Genomic DNA, 21,031 nt, shown 5'->3' on the forward strand with positions numbered 1-21,031 from the left:
TGGGTTCTGATATTTGAGATGAATATGTCGATGTGCCAGAATGTAGGTGTACATTCTGCATATGCAGTGACAATATGTACCCACAAAATGCTCAGAAATGGGACATGGATAAGACATGATTGTATTTTGGTTCAACTGAAAGAAATTCCAAACTGTAGTTATGTAAAACAAACTAAACAAAAAACGACTTGATATCTCTACTTTCTGTTAGGGGGTAAACCCTAGTAATGCCGCACTTCGATTATTGTGACGTTTTGTTAAGTGATCTAAGTTCTGAACTGTCAGTCAAGTTACAGCGAGCTCAGAATATGTGCATCAGATACGTGTGCAACATCCGACGATATGATCACATATCACCGTCCTTCGCAAGTCTCTCGTGGCTCCGACTTAAAGAACGCAGAACTTTACACTCTTTGTCTTTACTCTTTCGAATTCTGCACACCTCAACACCAAATTACCTTTCGTCTCGTTTCTCTTATCTATACTCTAACCACGACGTAAATACCAGATCACTTATCTGTGGCACGCTAAATATACCTCTTCATAGAACATCTTGTTATTCCTCATCTTTTACAATATCCACCTCGCGTCAATGGAATTCCTTGTCACAAAGTATTAGGGGCTGCAAGACAACAAACACCTTTAAGAACAGCTTAAAAGATAACCTTATTAGCATTTCACTCCAATCATACTGATTTAAAATATTACTGACTACACTGTTGCTTTTTTTCTTTAGACATCATCCTGATTGTGCTGCATTTTCAAAATTGTCTCATAATAATCTCTTTCTATTATTTAATATAATTTGAAATATATTAACATTCTATGTATTTTAGTTTAATTCTGCTACCCAGTTTATTTCAGTGTTTAATTAATAGTTCATAGTATTTTGTTGTTTAATTCGTAAATAACTCTTGTATACATGTAACTCTCATCTAAATCAAATTGTTGAATTCTTTGTAAGTTCATGCATATGTATATACACTTTTTGCTGGTTGTGTGGAAGAGAAGGCCTTACGGCCTTAACTCTGCCAGCTAAAATAAATCATTATTATTATTATTAAATCATTATTATAATTATAGAAAATTTCACTTTACAAGAGAGTCGTGAAAATAAATAACATGGCATCAGATGCACCTTTATCAATGCTATTGACGTTCACTATGATGTTTGATAAGTTTTGCTTTTGTTGCTGCTGAGACAAAATGCTATTTCTAAATGTTGTCTTATATGTGAAAGAATATTGTAATTAATACTAAATGTCAGAAATATATTATTATTGTAAGTTATATAGTCATTAAGTGCACTGTACAGAAACCTTTTCGAAATGTTATGCCAAAACGTACCAAATTCAAAATTAAATTCCCAATAACTTTGGAATAAAATGTGCAATAAATTAAAATTTGCTATAAATAAGTTAAAAGAGGTGCAGATAAACCCTAAATCAAATATTGGTATATTACAATAATTATTGTAGCTTCAGTACGTTTTTTTGCTCTCCTGTAAAATTTGTCCATTTGGATTAGGTACCTTTTAGAAACAAGCTCCACAATTGTAATATCGTAAATTAATTTACCTTCACGTTTTGATGGACCTGAAATACATCATGAAATCTTTCCAGATATCTTCTATATTCCTCATTTGTTGAAATGCTCCCTTCATCCATAATATCTCCGAGGAAGACGATAACATTAGGGTCCACGTGGTAGACAGCTCTCTGGAAAGTTTTTTCAAGGTATCTGAAACATAACAATCCTTTTATTTATAATGTATGTAACAGACCATTCTACAGAGTGAACCAGCCAGGGCTAGACTCCTATCTGCACTCACGGCAGCTGATTCATATGAAACGACGCTATCATATATGGAGGATTCGTTCTGCACTTTTTCATTTAGTACAGCAATGCGTAATAATCAATCAATCAATCTTCTTAATGTATTCAACTGCTTGCTGACAACATAAAATCCACTATAGTTCACTGTAGTATATTCAGTTGTTTTTCATGAGAAATGAGGGGTATTTTGATCGGTGTTCATTATAGATGCCTGTTGCTAGTAGCCAGAGTTGGGGTGTAGTCAATATATACTGCAGGGCTGTGTCTTCTGCAACTGGTACTGATGATTTTAATTTACTTCTTTTGTGATTTACGGATGGACAGTATAGAAGAATGTGTTCCAGATCTTCATCATGATTATTACACCACAGACAAGTAGGATTATCAGAAATGAAGAGTCCACTGCAAGAATGATGGATGTCATTTGGAATACATTTTGCAGGAGAAGCAATTGAAAGTTTGAAATGCTTTATGCTCAAAGCTTAACTGTGATTTTCCGATCATTATTGGACAATGGCGAGTCCTTGGCATCAACCCCTTTGATTTTATTACCTGGTTGGGTTTTTCCGAGGTTTTCCCCAACCAAAAGGCAAATGCCGGGTAATATTTTGGCGAATCCTCGGACCTCACCTCATCTCACTACATCTCGCCAAAATATTGTAAAAAATTGCACAAAATTGTAAAAATTGTAGAAAATTACTAAATTGTAAAACTATAAAAATTTATAAAAATTGTAATTGTAATATCGTAAAATTTTCACTAGTTCCACATCTTAAAGCTTCATTGCTCATGTAAGATCTGTGGAATAAAATAAATGAATGAATGAATGACTATCAGTGTTAATGCCATATAACTCTCTATGTACATTCTATATGTCTTAAGCTATGCATTGACAGTCTTGGTTCATTTTCGACAAGAAAGTGACATCCATCATTCTTGCAGTGGACTCTTCAAATGTGAAATCGCTGTAGGTACAATTGTGTGACAATGTGACCTGTTCTGGCTCTTGTTAAAGATGTTTGAACATGTCTGGGCAAGTTTTTGTACATTTCCAGGTCATTTGGTTTCTTTTGTGCAGACTAAAATTTTTCCTTTGTCAAAAGAGAGCCAATTGTTGATCCATAGGTTTATAAAATGAGACTTTACTGAAGCAAAAGCACTGGGTAGAGATATCACTATATGTTGCCTGTTTTGCAATATTATAGACTTTCTCGTTTCTAGGTATATCACAATGACTAGGTATCCATTGAAATGTTATTTCCTTTTGGAGATTTTTTTAGTTTACTTTGCATTTCTGAATTGGAATAATTCTATGTGCGTATAGGTCTGGTACATTGAATTCACAATTCATGTTCGAAATGACATCCTTGTGATATCTGGCAGCAGGGTGTGAATTAAGATTTCTGATGAGGAGGGGATAGAATCTTAGATAGAGAATACTATACATAAAATTATTATTATCCTCATTTGATACGGCTCAACACTTGGCTGCACTGAGTTGCTTGTCTTGCATCTTGATCATAATAATAATTATTTCCATGAGCAGGCTCGAGATAAGATGTGTAATTCCTAAGTTATTGACTGTTGTCAGCTTGCCTATGATGATAATAATACATCAATTATTTTCTTTGCTTACTTTATAAATTTATAAAGTAGGCTAAACTCATATTAAAACAATTATATTTTGTGAGGGGGGAGATAGAAGTTATCCCTGGCAGGGATGTTAATATGAATTTATGAGGGGGGATAACTTTCCAACAGGGGGAAAATCCCACCAATCCCTCCCATTAATTCGCATCCTGTCTGACAGGCTGCACATCTCCTGAAGATATATGTAGCAACTCACCGCAGTTCGTTCTTCGAAATGGCTCGAATTTCATGCCAAATATTTTGAGTTCCTCAAGTGAATGTGGGTTATTCGCGTAAACTTTGCTTTTCAGTGTGCTCCATAAATAAAAATCGCAGGGATTTAAATCAGGCGATCGAGCTAACCATAATCCGCGACTTTACCACCCTGTCATCAAACATGAGCAGTGTGAGCTGTGGCATAATCCTGCATGAAATAACAGCACAACTTTTCGTCCTCACTCAGCTCATTAAAAAACGTAAGGAGTATGAACTGTGTGCAACTTTGTGTGTTGACTGCTTCCTCAAAGAAAATGGGACCAATCAGTCTTCATCCACTCATTACACACCATACCCCTATTTTCATGTCGTTTAGTGACTGTTTATGCAAATGATGTAGATTTTCACTGTCCCAGTAACGACTGTTTTGAGTGTTCATGTAACCACTCAGGTGGAACCATGCTGCATCACTATAACAAAAATAAGGTGGGGTCAAGTAGTCCATCATACACTGGCTGTTGGAACCACACGCAAAACCTAAGTCTGCTCTGCTCCGTTAAACTCTGAACTACACGAATTTTGTAAGGTTTTAATTTTAATTGTTTCTCTTATCACTGAAGACTGTGACACCCCTACCTGCTGAGATACACAGAGCGATGATGTCATAGAACTACTCTCTAGTCGGTGGCCAATTTCATTTAACATTTCCTCAGTGAGAACATGCTTCACACATGTTCGTTTCTTAGCCAATACTAATCCAGTTGTACAAAATTTCTTCAATAAATTGTAAATCATTTCTTTAGAAGGCTCTAGCGAATCAGGGAATGACTGACGGAAGTTTGTTACAACTGTTCTCCAAGATTCGTATTTCACAAAGTTGTCTTAAATAAACACTCGTTGTTCAAGGCTATATTTCATAATAGACACTCTAAATGTACGGTATATAGCTGCACGCTCACTGTGCAAACGAATTTACGTAACTAAATACGAAACGTACACGAGCAAGAGGTCTGATCTCTGCGATGGCGCAGAAGTTACTACGCATACGACATTTCACTGATGTAGGTCTAGCCTTGACTGACTCATTCTGTACCTTCACTCTGAGGAACAAGTCCTTTCTCAAGGAGTTACTATTCAATAATAGATCTAGTAACTTTGTGTCATCAAAAGTGAAACATATATTTCTTTCCAGCGACCCCCTAATTAATGAGAAAAATACTGGACAACATTAATCTGGTAATGTGATAAAAATGTCATCTGTCACTACACCAGAAACACCAAAGTATTTTAAAAACACCCGTTCATAAGACGTGGTAGTGGTGGTGGTGATGAGAATGTTGTTATTGTTATTATATTATTATTATTATTATTATTATTATTATTATTATTATTATTATTATTATTATTATTATTATTATTAGCTATGGAAATGGACTTTTGGAGAAGATCGGCTTTAATATAAAAAAGGAGACAAAATTAGAAAGAACATAATAATAGAATATTGGGCACTGGAAGATGTGTACACGTTAAGCCAGTTTTACATTATTATTATTAAGCTTATTATTATTATTATTATTATTATTATTATTATTATTATTATTAGCTATGGAAATGGACTTTTGGAGAAGATCAGCTTTAATATAAAAAAGGAGACAAAATTAGAAAGAACATAATAATAGAATATTGGGCACTGGAAGATGTGTACACGTTAAACCAGTTTTACATTATTATTATTAAGCTTATTATTATTATTATTATTATTATTATTATTATTATTATTATTATTATTATTATTAGCTATGGAAATGGACTTTTGGAGAAGATCGGCTTTAATATAAAAAAGGAGACAAAATTAGAAAGAACATAATAATAGAATATTGGGCACTGGAAGATGTGTACACGTTAAACCAGTTTTACATTATTATTATTAAGCTTATTATTATTATTATTATTATTATTATTATTATTATTATTATTATTATGCTATTTAACGACGCTGTGTCAACTACTAAGTCATTTAGCGTCGATGGAATTGGTGATAGCGAGATAGTATTTGACGAGATGAGATCGAGAATTCGCCTTAGATTACCTGACATTCGTGTTATATATTCTACAGTTTGTGTTTAAAATTTATTTTTATCAGTACCATGGCTATTATTTCTCCTCCATTTAACAAGTTCAATTTAATATACCGGTATGTATCGTAAGTTTTATTTATTAAACTTTTAGTCATTTCCCATTTCCTTTCTTGTTCTTATTTTCTCGATAGTCTTTTATCTCACTGTTCACAGTCTCCTTTTCATGTTAACTTATTTATTGCCTAAAATGCTATTGTCAAATAAGTTTTCCAATTGGTTTTTAACTTTTTTTACGCGATGAATATATTTTGTTTTATATTATGCAATACAGTTAATACTGATGATAAGTTTCGTAAGTTTTCAGTTCCATTTTAGTTCTACCTTCGTTTGCACCATTTCCTAATTATTGTACCAGAATCTGTTGTCTTTTCAATTTGTTACAAGGTTTATTTGTTAGTAGTTCAATTTAATACCTACATCATCTGAAAATAGACAAATATTAGTAGGGACTTCTGTTTGTCAGTTCAATTGTTCCTTCATTTTTCTATATTCCGGTACACTTTTAACACATAGGCTATATCACTGATTAAATTTCCATGTTCTTTACAATGTTAATATTTAGGATTTACCTTGCTTGACTAGTTTCAAAGTCTTGTGCTTCATTGTCCAAAGCCTAGCCTTCGAAACTAGTCAAGCAAGGCAAACATTAACACGGTAAAGAATTTTGAAATTTAATCAGTTAATTGTTCCATTTAGGCCAATTTCCAGTCCAATTTTCTTAGAATATATGGTAGGGCCTACCCACATTTTTAATACATTTTGGCACTTCGAATCGAATTTTCAAAATAGGGCCTACTATCAATCAATCTTCTTAATGTATCCAGCTGTTTGCTGACAACATAAAGTCCACTATAGTCCACTGTAGTCTATTCAGTTGTTGTTTTTTCACGAGAAATGGGGGTATTTTGGTACCCTCTCGTGGGTACTCACCTTGTCGTGGTGAGGGGGCTTAAACTTGTTGTTTAAGCTAATAAGTAACAAAGAGGTATCCACATAAGCTGCATTACCACCAACGCAGTCTCACTATATTTTTCACTGTTTATAGGGCCTACTATGACGATGGAAAAAATTATTTTTCATATTTTCAGAAAAAAACTAGGTCTTCAGCGTCGCAGATAACAAAAATTTACCTTTTTAAGCATGTTTCATGATTATTCATCAATTTCCTTCTGTGTGCAAGCTATTTCTCCTAAATGTCTCTAACTTGAAATCATCCAATAAAAGCTACGTCCTGAGCTCTTAACTCACCTGTCACTGTCCCATCTTGCTAGAAATCCTCTTGGAAAATGTGCTTCATACTGCTCTCCTAAAATTTGAGGGTCAGCTACCAGCAATATTTTTAGACATTTTGACGGATTATCACAGCGTATGGTTGGCCATGTAAACCATCTCTTGAGAGAATAGACTATATACTCATTATACAACAGAACCACTATTAAAAAAACCAATACAATTTTTGTTCTGCTTCTGAAATGAAAGTTAAAATAAATTATGAATAGTCTATGTAATTCACGCAGCACTTAACAGGACATCAGAATCAAATTCTTTCTCAACTAAATTTTCCTTTCTTGAAAGTGTGAGCTACAATGATGATCTACACTTATCAAAAGAACCACCACAATATTTAACATATTAAATTTTTTCGCAAAATTTGTCCATTATTTAGCATGATCTACACCACACCAAAACCACTTAAGCTTATTTGTAGTAAAATGTTATATACAGTATACAGCCAATAATATACCATTATAATGTTGATATTTTTAATGTAACACTATACCGTTTCATAATAATGTGACAAGACCCTAGAAACAGAGAATTGATTGGTACATTGACACCCAGATGTTTTGCGATAGAAAAGTATTAACTCTTCCACAGCAGAAATGGTAGTTGTACGTAACTATTAGAAATTGATTACCGGTACCTATTTTTATACACTATTCAGGTTTATAATCTTTACTATTAACGAATAATTGGATAAAACCGTAAAACTTAAATCCCAAAGTCTTTTTAATGTTTTTGCAGATGCTAAATTGCGCGCCACTTTTTAAATAACAAAAAAAAAAACAAACAAAAACCTCTCGTTTCGATTGTTGTATATTAGAGAAGTCAGGGGAACGGTTTTCGACGTTATCATTTTTATAAAGCATAATGCATAGATACACATTTTATGATTTGGATACGAATCATAAATTCAAGATATTCATGTTTTCCTATCTGGAACAGTTTCTAAGCACATACATAAGAAAGAGCGAAAAAATCAATTGGATTTAAATTAATCTCTGCTTCTTTAACATCTGAGCGTAGGTAACCACTTCAACACTTTTTGCATCTATTGGTCTTTTAACCGCTTTACGTTAGTGACCATCAGAAGAGTAATTAATAGAATGAATTAGGGTTATATGAAAAATATGTTTGTAAAACACTAATCAAATGGCCTAGAAATTAAAACACAATCATACTTCCTAAACATCTAGAACTACAAATACGACTTCGAGTCTTCGTCGAGATATCGCATACATTTGTGTCAACCAACGAGCTAGAAGTGAGATTATAGAGTGGCCAAGTAGCCGTGTACAGCGCTCTTAGCGGTGCCGCCGCCAAACACGTCAGAAATGGCATAAGCGCCTTCCATTGTATAAATTCGACTGCTTACAACGTTGTGTGTACGGTGATAGGCGCTACGTAAAAAAAAATGTCTCTTACGTGTGCTGCATATAACTGCAATAGCAAAAGAAAAAAAGACAAATGATATATGATATTTCAGGTAAATTTTATGAAGTTAAGTCTATTGTTTTGTTAATTAGCAGTATTATTTTTCATGCGTGTAACAAAACCCAGCACATACATATCGTGTGTGCAGTATTTTTCTTTTCTTACAGATTACCTTTGAAAAAAAAAAAAAAAAAGAAGGAATTGGTGAAACAGTGGGTAATAAATATCAAACGAGACAAATTGTGTCCCTCCGAGTATAGCTTTATGTGTTCACGACACTTCTTGTATCTTTACTGCTTATAGAAGAGGACGATGTGCTTCAGCCTATAAAAAGCAGGCCTATTTCGAAGACAAACGATAAACCAAATAAATAGTTCACTAAATACGAATACAATCCATACAATTCCGTTTCAAACCCAGTTAAAAACTAATAGCAATAAAATATTAAAATTGTATTTCGACGCTGACATCCTAAATTCTGCAAAACTCTCGTGTAGGCTATATTGTTGTTAGTTGGTTGTTATACACTAATAATAATAATAATAATAATAATAATAATAATAATAATAATAATAATATAATAGTAATAATAATAATAATCTGTGGCGCCCAGACAGATCAGTCGGCTGCTGGCCACACGTTTATATTCCGATAATTGAAGACGTAGCTGCAATAAGGGCCCATACTCCAAATTACTGTTCAGAGATATATAGAGTTGAAATTTTTAAAGCAGTGCACTAAATGCACTAACAAATGAATATAAAACTGCTGGATAAGAAGTATTGTGTTTATAAATAATATAACAGAAATGCTGAAAGCATTGTAATCCAATGTCATATATTTAAAGAATAATGTATAAAAATAATGCATTTTATGGACCTCTTTTCTGGAGAACGTACTTTCAACTCAAAAGTAAATATAAGCTGTGAGTAGTCTTTGTAAAAATTTAAAATTATTTATATTTTATATAAGATACAGTAGTATTACTAATAATATTCATTAACATTTTTATAACTTGAGATATTTTCCACATAACATAGCAAATAACGAACATTTCGAAAAGTTAGAAATGTTTTCAAAGGAAAATAACGAATCATGAACTTACGACATTTATTCCACACAAAATAACAAATCACGAACATTTTCAAAAGTTGAAAACGTTTTCGAAACAAAATAAGGAATAGAAGTTTATCGAACAGGATAACACATTACGAACATATTGAGTAGTAAAAAATATTTTTCAAACGAGATAGGATATTATTCTTCTTCATTCCACATCCATATTTTCCACACGAATTTCCTCCTCATCTCTGTCATCACTTTCACTCTCCTATTCACCTCCTATAGTCTCAGAAGCTTGGAAAAGAGACTCATAAAATGAGCGACTTTCCTCTTTTACATATGGAAATACGTCTCTGACATCCTTAACTTTACTTTTCTTCAGTAGAACTCGAGACGCTGGTTGAAGATCCAGTCTTGGAGGGCAGTTTTTCATGTATGAACATGTTCTATAGATAAAGGGCCTATAACATAATATTAAAATAAACAAGTTTTCCAGCATTACTGTTCAAACGAAATTTTGTGAGCTTAAAGGTACAGTCACACGACAGCTGCAAAAGTTGCGTGTCGTGTTCACACGTAAGCCAAAAGTAGCACGCTGACGCTACTTTTCGTGCTGCGCAACCCGAGTGCAGCAAAAGTTGCAACTGGAGGTTGCGAGTCTGTTCACACACAAGGCGCTACCACAGTCTAATATTACCATGGATGAATATATATTTATCAAAGAGTTTGTAATACTTACTAGAGACACATACCCATAAGTGGCAGGCAAGAAAAATGTCACAAATTGAATCGGCTAGAATCGGCCATTAAAGGGAGTGTTTGCGGCGCGAAATTCGAAAACAGTACCATAATACATTGATGTAGCCTGGTAATAGACACTGTTTTAAAAATCTTTTACAAAGGATGAGTCGTGATGAAATAAACATGAATGCAGAGGAGCGCTATATTTATTAAAGTATTATAATGATTCATCTTTGGCGATATTCTAAAAAATAAATGAAATCACCCATATACACTCGGGATAAGTATGTGAAATATTGAATAATGGCAATGTCAACATTAATTTTCAGTATTACTAGTATTGTTTTAAGGACACAATAATGGGTATTTACTGTAATATTTAAAATGATCTATATTTCAGTCCTTTCGTGCAAAGAAAGAGGAAGGTATATGGTGCTTTGAAAATATTTAGTGGTGAAATATGAGATCATAAAAATTCTGGAAACTCATTTAAAATATAATGAGAACAAATTTTATCATAAAACAATCTATTCATTGTGTAGTTAATAACCACCAGGTTTGAGGTCAGTACAGACTTTTTAATACGATTAGTAGCGGTAATAGTAGGCCTAGTAGTAGTGGTAATAGTAGGCCTAGTAGTAGTGGTAATAATAGACCTAGTAGTAGTGGTAATAGTAGGCCTAGAAGTAGTGGTAATAATAGACCTAGTAGTAGTGGTAATAGTAGGCCTAGTAGTATTGGTAATAATAGGCCTAGTAATAGTGGTAATAATAGGCCTAGTAACTTAGTAGTGGTAATAGTAGATATATAGTAGTAATGGTAGTAGTAGGTATAGTTTTTGTGGCAATAGTAAGCCTAGTAGTAGTGGTAATAGTAGGCATAGTATTAGTAGTAGTCCTAGTTTTTGTAGTAATAGTAGGCCTAGTATTAGTGGTAATAATAGGCCTAGTAGTAGTGGTAATAGTAGGCCTAATTTTGGTGGAATTAGTAGGCCTAGTAGTAGTGAGACCTAGTTAGTAGTAGTGGTAATAATAGGCCTAAGTAGGCCATCAGCTATATTTTCACTAATTTCTTTGCATATAATACAACCAAAAACTAGAAGTACATACTTTCTTTGTTGAAACCAACCTTATAAACCTGATTAATGTGTTTCTGGAAAAACTTTATCCAAGAAATATTCCGACAATCTGTAAACACATTCGAAGGAGGAACTGCGTTTGGAACATTCTTTCAAATGAGCATCCTACAATAGTAGCTATGTTCGAACAATTATTTGCAACGCAGTATTTCACCATTTTCATATTATTTTCCTTCAAGTGTACTTATAAGCATCAACTCCCTTTAATGGCGGCCGAACAGCGGTTCAATTTTGTACGCGAAACTAGCGCCGTTGGTGTCTCTAGTTATATATTACAAACTCTTTGATATTTATCCATGGCGCTACTTTTGCAGCCGCAGTCATGCTGCAGGTTTCCATCTCCGTGTTGACTTCTCAATATACATTTTGTGGTTATGTTTGCATTATTAATAAACTCATCCGAAATCTTACTTATCTATTATTTGCGTTTCTGTCCTAACTAGTATTAAGAAATTGGCATTATTTTTTACTATAAACTTTTAAAAACGCCTATATACTTAAATGATAACCAACAGCATATTCACGTAATCAATGTTGGCAACCCTCCTGTTTGAAACTACGCTACAGAAAATTAAAAAAGTGAATTATATATCGTCAGCACATATGCTCAGACTGTGTTGTGTATTTAATAACTGTTGCAAATAATTTATTTTCATCACATCTAACATTAAAATACATCCAAACAATAAAAGTATTATTGGCACATATGGGTGGAAACACTGGTCGCAACCGCAGCAAAAGTTTCAACAAAACCGATATCAAAAATGCTGCGGGTGCAACCCTGAGAACCCTGTTCACACGTCGCTACTTTTAAGCTGAGTGCAGCATGAAAAAGTAGCGAGCAGCAGGTTCGGCAGCCGCTACTTTTCGGGTTGCACCGTTGTTCACACGTCGCAGTACGAGAGTTGCGCAGTTTTTTTGTACTGCAGCGCTGCAAAAGTAGCGACGTGTAAAGGTACTGTATATGGTTTTTATTTATTTTATTTTAGAAACTTAGAAGACTTTTACACCCAGTTAATCTGAAAAAAGTTGTAAGTTCGAGAAATTGAGAATAAACTTAAATCCTTCTATTTCTTACTAATTTTGAAGTGAATCATATTTTGAGATATATAATTTTTCGAACCTAGATGACAAATTCAGTTTATTTCGAAACATATTTTTGGATAATTGAACTCTGTACGTATTTCCAGTGAGAAAAATCAATATTAATAGCCTCAAAACCAAGGACATCATTTCAATCCTAGCCAGGGGGAAGGGGACAATACTTTTTTATTGCAGATCTTATCGTATGGCGTACTCCAGAAGACCTATTTTCCATACCATAAATTGGGGTAAACTCGACAGCTGATGTAAACTTGATAGTAAAAAAGGAGATTTAACCCATACGAGATGCAATGAATATTTTGAAGTTCACTTTTTTATATCCTTAAGTACCGATTATTTTTATTTGTAGGCCTACAATATTATCACATTGTGTTCACTTCATTTTGATGAGTTTTTTTATGTTTAATATTGGTCGACCAGCAAACTTGCTATACAGACCACTGTTGAATGATGGAATATCACATGCAGAATATCATGCTGAGGTTGGCTCTAAAGGCTCCTCTAATTAATCATTTTGAAGAGCGTAAGCCCACAGTCTACTATATACAGTCGCGAAGCTTGAGGTGATTTTTTTTGCAAATCTCGCGATAAAGCGCTCCAAGCGGTTAGCAACTAGAAACAATAGACTATCCACGGTCGACTTTGGATTTAGAGTGGACTGAGTCGTATTTCCATCGGGTGCTAGGTCGTTGCGTATTTCACATTGATGCTCGTGAAGAAAAATCCTAACATCTATTTCTTATTTTACTTCTAGATGCAAAAAGTGGTTAATAAACAGCAGAAGGGAAGATGTAATGACAAAGAATGAAGCATATCTTTATAATAATATAAAGTTTTGCTCTCTTCATTTCGAAAACACATAATTTAGGAATGAAAACAAAAATAAATTAATCTGGAATGCAGTTCCAACTTTATTTCATGTTTCAAATAAACCTGTTCTGTTATTACCTGCAGCTGAGAAACAAAAGCTTTGCACTATTTCTACGTCTGTATCAGCTGATTCCTTGAATAATTGTACATTTTCAGACAACTTAGGCCTACTTTTTTTTTCAAAGGATATGTTTTTAATTATAGCTGTTAATTTTGTTGTTATTTTTATTTGTTACTTTACTAGAGACGTAGAAAAAGTAAGTCTGTTACAATAAAATTTATTGATCACGTTTTATTTCCAATTCTGGTGTGATTATTATTGCTTAACCTCATCCCACTTTGTTAACTACGTAAGCCTACACTACAAGTACCGGTACACGTAAGTTACTCCCATTAATTCATATTTCCATTATTATTGCTATTATATTGTTGTAAAGGGAAATGCAAATTAATATTTATTGGTTTCATAGTTCATTATCGCTATAATCTTGAATGAGTGAAGCGATTATAGTAAATTTCAGTTCGTTTTGCACAAACAAAACTAATATTAACCTATTTCTTGCAGGTATCTTCGAGTTTATGGTGGAATTTAACATACTTAATTAAAATAATAAATGAACTTTATCCATTTAATATTTCAATAATGGAAGGAAGGTGTTAATTTTTCCAAAAGAACACGACAACGAAAGTGTAACATATTTTGTCATCTGCTAGGAGAGATCTGTGATGATGAGGCGATAGTAGCGATCCTAGTGGTGGGCAACTACCCATGTTTGCATGTTTTACTACATATTGAGCTTCGCGACTGTATGTAATAGACTGTGGTAAGCCCATGTTCATGAATGCTGAAGGCAAGACACTTCTATGGAATATTACATCTACTTTACTTGGCATCCTCATCACTGGTTTAAAAGTCTTGTATATTTCTAAAATAAAATTAATAGCCATATACAGTTACGTATGGCATAAAAATATCAAATAAACTACACAGTATGATTTTATGCTGTGTTATCATACTTATCATATGTATTCTACACACATTTAACTTGCCTGCCGCTGGAGCGCTACTGTCGCATCAGTTGTGAAATGTTGGCATATTTTATACGTATGAATTGCGCTACTGTATGTATTAGCACAGTCTAGTATATACAGTTACGAAGGTTGAGTTGTGAGGGTTCTAGGAACAATAGACTGTGCCGGTACTATTACGCATTGCCTGTAATGAGGCGATATTAGCGATCCTAGTGGTTAGCAACTATCTGTGGATGCATATTTACTACGTATTGAGCTTCGTGACTGTATATACTAGACTGTGGTATTAGACTGTGGCTGTACTGTGTATCCTACTTGTAAACGCCCTCCTCCCCTCCAATAACGTTGCCAAACACCTAATATTGTAAACTTTAATAATTAGTTAAATATTGCAATTAGAAAAAATTGCCAGGACATTTTTCTTCCTTATGACATGAATAATCATCAGTTAAAATAATGGCACTTATACCCTTTACAGCTTGTATATTAAACATTCAACATTGCATAGTACAGCGGTCTGCTAGCAGGTGCTTCTCCCAAAACATGGCGGCAGATGCAAGCTTCAATTTGTCCCTACTCTAAACTTCTGCGCAGCCTCGGCTGTAGGAGCTTGTATAAAATAGTGATTCTCGAATATTTCACCGTAGAAATCTTCTTACAGTGAACAGAGGGCAGCAGCGAAGTAGAGTCCACAGTTTATTCCTGTTGTCACATGCAAATTCTAACTACCTTGATAGAGCAATATGGTTGAATAATATGTAACTAATAAAGATGTATTGGAAGATAATAAAATTGAGGTAAGGACACAATGAAATGGATAGAACAATGTTCTCGTAACCAAAATATCCAATTAAGAAAATCCTGTAGGATTGCCAAGAGAACGTGACAAGGGAAAAGACAAGCAACTCAAGCAAGCAAAGTTTGTTGAGAAGGTCAAGTCACTCCGCAATTTGTTATATCGATAAATATCGACGTTCGATTATCGATTATCGTAATTCTTTTCTTGTGAAATTTGTACAATATACTAGCAAGTAAAATAATGGTGTTTGAAATAAAATATTATTGGTCCACGGATAATTATATATAAATATGTACATTTTTTATGCTATAATTTTATGAGCGAAGGAAATGACGAATTTATTACGTTATACCATGATGGTGACGTTCCCTATGACAAGGAAATAGTCTCCTGCAACATCATGTCAATGTCAGGTAAATAAGGAAAACAAGTAAATATGATCGATGTTCGGACGGTGTGCAATGATCGTACAAATAATTACGATATAATTTCTACTACTAATGTTGTAAGTATTGCCACTTCATATCCAAAACATAAAATATCAACACTGCTACGTAATACAGTGCAATATTTTGCACCGCATGACATGAAATTAAGATAGTCTATTACTAAATTATGCTTGTTTTATGATATTCATAATAAAGTAATGCATCCAGACAGGTGTAATGTGCAGTGGTGTTGTTTTTGTTCATTGACTGTGAAATACAAACTAAATAAACCATAATTGTAATTGAAAAAATACTAGCTGTGGATCTTGGACCTAGTTATGTTGTAATTTACATTTGTAAATAGCCTAGATGTGAAATTAATAATCAGAAATAACCGCTGAGTTTGTTTTTTAATTTAGATTGGAATTTGTCATTGAAAATATAAGGTAGTGGGATTTTAGTGAGTGACATTTAATGAATTGGAAAATTTCAGTATACGGATTCCTCACTGACAATTATACTTACTTACTTACAAATGGCTTTTAAGGAACCCGAAGGGTCATTGCCGCCCTCACATAAGCCCGCCAGCGGTCCCTATCCTGTGCAAGATTAATCCAGTCTCTATCATCATACCCCACCTCCCTCAAATCCATTTTAATATTATCCTCCCATCTACGTCTCGGCCTCCCTAAAGGTCTTTTTCCCTCCGGTCTCCCAACTAACACTCTATATGCATTTCTGGATTCGCCCATACGTGCTACATGCCCTGCCCATCTCAAACGTCTGGATTTAATGTTCCTAATTATGTCAGGTGAAGAATACAATGCGTGCAGTTCTGTGTTGTGTAACTTTCTCCATTCTCCTGTAACTTCATCCCGCTTAGTCCCAAATATTTTCCTTAGCACCTTATTCTCAAACACCCTGAACCTATGTTCCTCTCTCAGAGTGAGAGTCCAAGTTTCACAACCATACAGAAGAACCGGTAATATAACTGTTTTATAAATTCTAACTTTCAGATTTTTCGACAGCAGACTGGATGATAAGAGCTTCTCAACCGAATAATAACACGCATTTCCCATATTTATTCTGCGTTTAATTTCCTCCCGAGTGTCATTTATATTTGTTACTGTTGCTCCAAGATATTTGAATTTTTCCACCTCTTCGAAGGACAAATCTCCAATTTTTATATTTCCATTTCGTACAATATTCTGGTCACGAGACATAAACATATACTTTGTCTTTTCGGGATTTACTTCCAAACCGATCGCTCTACTTGCTTCAAGTAAAATTTCCGTGTTTTCCCTAATCGTTTGTGTATTTTCTCCTAACATATTCACGTCATCCGCATAGACAAGAAGCTGATGTAACCCGTTCAATTCCAAACCCTGCCTGTTATCCTGAACTTTCCTAATGGCATATTCTAGAGCGAAGTTAAAAAGTAAAGGTGATAGTGCATCTCCTTGCTTTAGCCCGCAGTGAATTGGAAAAGCATCAGATAGAAACTGACCTATACGGACTCTGCTGTACGTTTCACTAAGACACATTTTAATTAATCGAACTAGTTTCTTGGGAATACCAAATTCAATAAGAATATCATATAATACTTCCCTCTTAACCGAGTCATAAGCCTTTTTGAAATCTATGAATAACTGATGTACTGTACCCTTATACTCCCATTTTTTCTCCATTATCTGTCGAATACAAAAAATCTGATCAATAGTCGATCTATTACGCCGAAAACCGCACTGATGATCCCCAATAATTTCATCTACGTACGGAGTTAATCTTCTCAAAAGAATATTGGACAAAATTTTGTACGACGTCAACAAAAGTGATATTCCTCGAAAGTTACCACAGTTGGTTTTGTCCCCCTTTTTAAAAATAGGTACAATTATGGACTCCTTCCATTGTTCTGGTACAATTTCCTTTTCCCAAATAGCAAGTACAAGTTTATAAATTTCGCTATATAATGCACTCCCACCCTCTTGTATTAATTCTGCTGGAATTTGATCGATACCTGGAGACTTGTACTTTTTCAGATTTTCTATCGCAATTTCGACTTCTGTAAGCGTGGGTTCGGGTATAAATGGCTCAGCAGTTTGTATTTCAATTTCGTCCCGATCATTTCTATTTGGCCTATGTACATTTAGTAGTTGCGCAAAATAGTTTTTCCATCTGTTTAGGATTGATGGAGAGTCTGCAAGCAAGTCACCATTCTCATCCTTAATAACGTTTACCCTTGGCTGATATCCGTTCTTAAATTCCTTTATACCCTTATATAAATCTCGAATGTTTTTATTCTTACTATTTGTTTCTACGTCATTCAGTTTTTCCTTCAAGTAACCTCTCTTTTTATTCCTAAGTGTACGACTTGCTTCCCGTCTTTCATTGAAATAATTATCTCTCTTCTCCTCAACTGGATCCTGTAAGAATTTCAATTTTGCCTGTTTCCTTCTTTCTACTACCATGCAACAATCTTCATCAAACCACGGTTTCTTTTTCTTAGTTTCATAATAACCTATGCTCTGCTCAGCTGCAATTTTGATACTATCTCTGATATTTTCCCACACGCTATTAACATCTAATTCTTTCTCAACTTCGTCGGAACTTTCTAAAGTGGCAAACCTATTCGAAATTTCGACCTGATAATTTTGCTTAGCTTCCTCGTCCTTTAATTTCAAAATATTGAATTTAGTAATATTAACTTGTTGCTCTACTCGCTTGGCTACTGATAATCTTTCTCTTAATTCTCCAATCGCCAAATAATGGTCAGAATTACAGTCTGCACCCCTGAAAGTTCGAATATCTACTATACTAGTATGTCTCCGTTTATCTATCAAGATGTGATCTATTTGGTTGTGTGTCAATCCATCTGGAGAAGTCCAAGTATATTTATGTATATCCTTATGGGGGAATGTTGTACTTTTGACAATTAAATTTTTCGATGTGGCAAAGTTGACTAATCTAACTCCATTGTCACTACTAATTGCGTGTAGGCTCTCTTTTCCAATAGTTGGTCTAAAAATATCCTCCCGTCCTACTTTAGCATTGAAATCCCCCAATAAAATTTTCATGTGATATCTAGGGAACTGATCAAAAGTATGTTCCAATTCCTCATAGAAGCTATTCTTTATATGGTCGTCTTTCTCTTCTGTAGGGGCGTGAGCATTTATAACTATGATGTCGCACCATCTACCCTTAAGTACTAAATATGATAACCTGTCACTGATAAATTCGACCTTTTTTACTGCTGATTTTATTCTTTTATGAACAAAGAATCCTGTTCCTAATTGGTGATTATTGTTTCCTTCCCCATAATACAACAAGTAATCTCCTATTTGTGATATGCCATTCCCTCACTGACAATTATATCTTGAAAATACTAAAAAGAGCAGATTTGTCTGCGTTTGTCGAATGTACATCATCATGCTTACGAAAAGTCACCTTTCAGTGCCAATAATTTATTTTATGTTCATAAGATTGGAATTTTGAAGTAAGAGGAAAAGGAAGGAGTCCTTTTTCTGAAATTTATCCGATTAGTGAAATATAGAAGTACGTGTGTTGCAGTTCTTAGCAACTGCATACAAAACAAGGAGAGTAGTCTTCGTCCTCCACTTCTTCCTCGTTTTCGTCGTAGTCGTCATCATAATAATACAGGACAAGTATTGAATCCTTATTGATTCGTTACTGAGTCTAACACCATCTCTTCGTTGGTCTTCCTACAATTCTTTTGCTTCTTGGAATGGGATCTAAGTCTACATATAAGACTAATTAACATGCTTTGCTTTAGCCATCTTTTTGGTCCCATTCTTAAATAATGTTGCATCCGTTTTTTCTGTATTTCTGGTTATAATGTATATTAAATTCTTTTTGGTCTGGTTTTTGTTGTAAGGCTTGAGTGTAGACCTTGGTACTTAATCTTCCAGAGAAGCTTACAAGACTCAAGCTGGCAAGTCCAGATGGTTTAATTTAATTTCCGCAGATCTTGCATCAACATTGTAGTTTTAAGATGTGGAACAAGTCATAATTAAATTTACAAACATATACACAAGTATATGTAGAAGGTATGAATATGCAGAAATTTGATTAATTTTATTCTGAACCTTTCTTTGGCCCCTCAAAGCTCAAAGACAATTAGAATTGCTTTGAATGTCGTAATACCTAAATGAATATTGAACTTTTTTTTTTCTGATGCACCCTACCATCTGATATTAGATGGCTGACATTGAAAACATTCATTGACAATTAACGTGAAAGTATACAACATACAAAAATCGACAGAGAATGAAACACGAAACATATATTAATAGGTGGCATTGTGTGCACAGAAAATAGCACCAAGAGAGCTATTGCCCATTCAACACTCACACATGGGAACTGTAACATAGGCAACTCAGCCATTGTTATCATAGCAACAGTCCTCCCAAGCTATGTGATATTCTGTTGTTTTTCTGTTCACAGCGCTAATACCAATTTCCATCTTTAGAAAAAAAAAACAGGTATAGGCTAGTATTAAATGTATCATGGTTTTTAATATAAAATATCACCAGGGAATGATTGTACTCACAAGATAAAGTCAGTATCAGTATTTCTAAATTTTGGAAAATCTTGATATATTGCGTAATTTTTATGTTCTCGAGTGCCACCAAGTATTGAAACTTGCTCAACATTTAAATAAGAGATTGCTGATTCATTTTTTACAAGAAAACGAAAATGCGATTCCTTACTGAAAATGACTAAAATTTGGAGTAGGCTACGTGCTGACACCGGATTTCCCCTTCTCCCTTCCTCATCCTCATGACTCATACACTACACTTACACGAACACTTACACATACACTCACCCTAGTACACGACATAACTTCCCACATATACACATCATATACAGTGTGGCCTGCCAAAGTGGTGTACAATTGTAAAATGAGTCACAGTCCTGCCATCTATCCGCAATATGCGGAACCCGAATCACATAAAGTGAAATGGGTAGGCATTGGATGCATACAAGCACTCACTCACTCACTCACTCACTCACTCACTCTCCTCTCTTTCTCTCTCTCCTCTCTCTCTCTCTCTCATTCTCTCACCCCTCCCCCTTCCCTTCTCTCCCCTCCCCCAAACCTTCACCTCCCCTCCACCTCCTCTCTCATTGTCTCTCTCTAACTCTCCCTTTCGCTCCCTCCATCCCCTTCCTCCCCCTCTCTCCCCTGTCCTCTCCTACTATCTCTCCCCTCCCCTCCCCCACTCCCTCCCCCTCTCACTCCCTCCCCCACCCCCTTCCTACCCTCCCCTACCTCTTCCACTTCCCCTCTCCTCCACTCTCCCTC

General features: G+C 34.6%; 2 protein-coding genes across 8 annotated transcripts in view; one reads left to right on the forward strand and one right to left on the reverse strand.

Moving 5' to 3' along the window:
* The window catches only part of Mppe (Metallophosphoesterase), a 40,563-nt gene extending 32,217 nt beyond the window's left edge, over positions 1-8,346 (reverse strand). For 3 of the 4 annotated variants that reach the window (XM_069815733.1, XM_069815731.1, XM_069815734.1), the window contains exons 1-3: positions 8,282-8,346; positions 7,068-7,286; positions 1,578-1,740 (exon numbers count right to left, since the gene is read on the reverse strand). In XM_069815733.1, the coding sequence (XP_069671834.1) occupies positions 1,578-1,740; positions 7,068-7,286; positions 8,282-8,292 (393 nt within the window). In that variant the 5' untranslated portion in view covers positions 8,293-8,346. The other variant, XM_069815732.1, reaches the window with a different exon arrangement.
* A 7,134-nt stretch (positions 8,347-15,480) lies between these two features.
* Positions 15,481-21,031, forward strand: part of LOC138692613 (protein DOP1 homolog) — a 122,581-nt gene continuing 117,030 nt past the window's right edge. For 3 of the 4 annotated variants that reach the window (XM_069815637.1, XM_069815636.1, XM_069815634.1), the window contains exon 1: positions 15,481-15,693. The gene's annotated coding sequence lies outside the window, so the exon portion shown is untranslated. Of the gene's footprint in view, positions 15,786-21,031 lie in introns of all 4 variants that reach the window. The other variant, XM_069815635.1, reaches the window with a different exon arrangement.

The sequence above is a fragment of the Periplaneta americana genome, chromosome 17, assembly GCF_040183065.1.
Source record: "Periplaneta americana isolate PAMFEO1 chromosome 17, P.americana_PAMFEO1_priV1, whole genome shotgun sequence".
Classification (NCBI taxonomy): Eukaryota; Metazoa; Arthropoda; class Insecta; order Blattodea; family Blattidae; genus Periplaneta; species Periplaneta americana.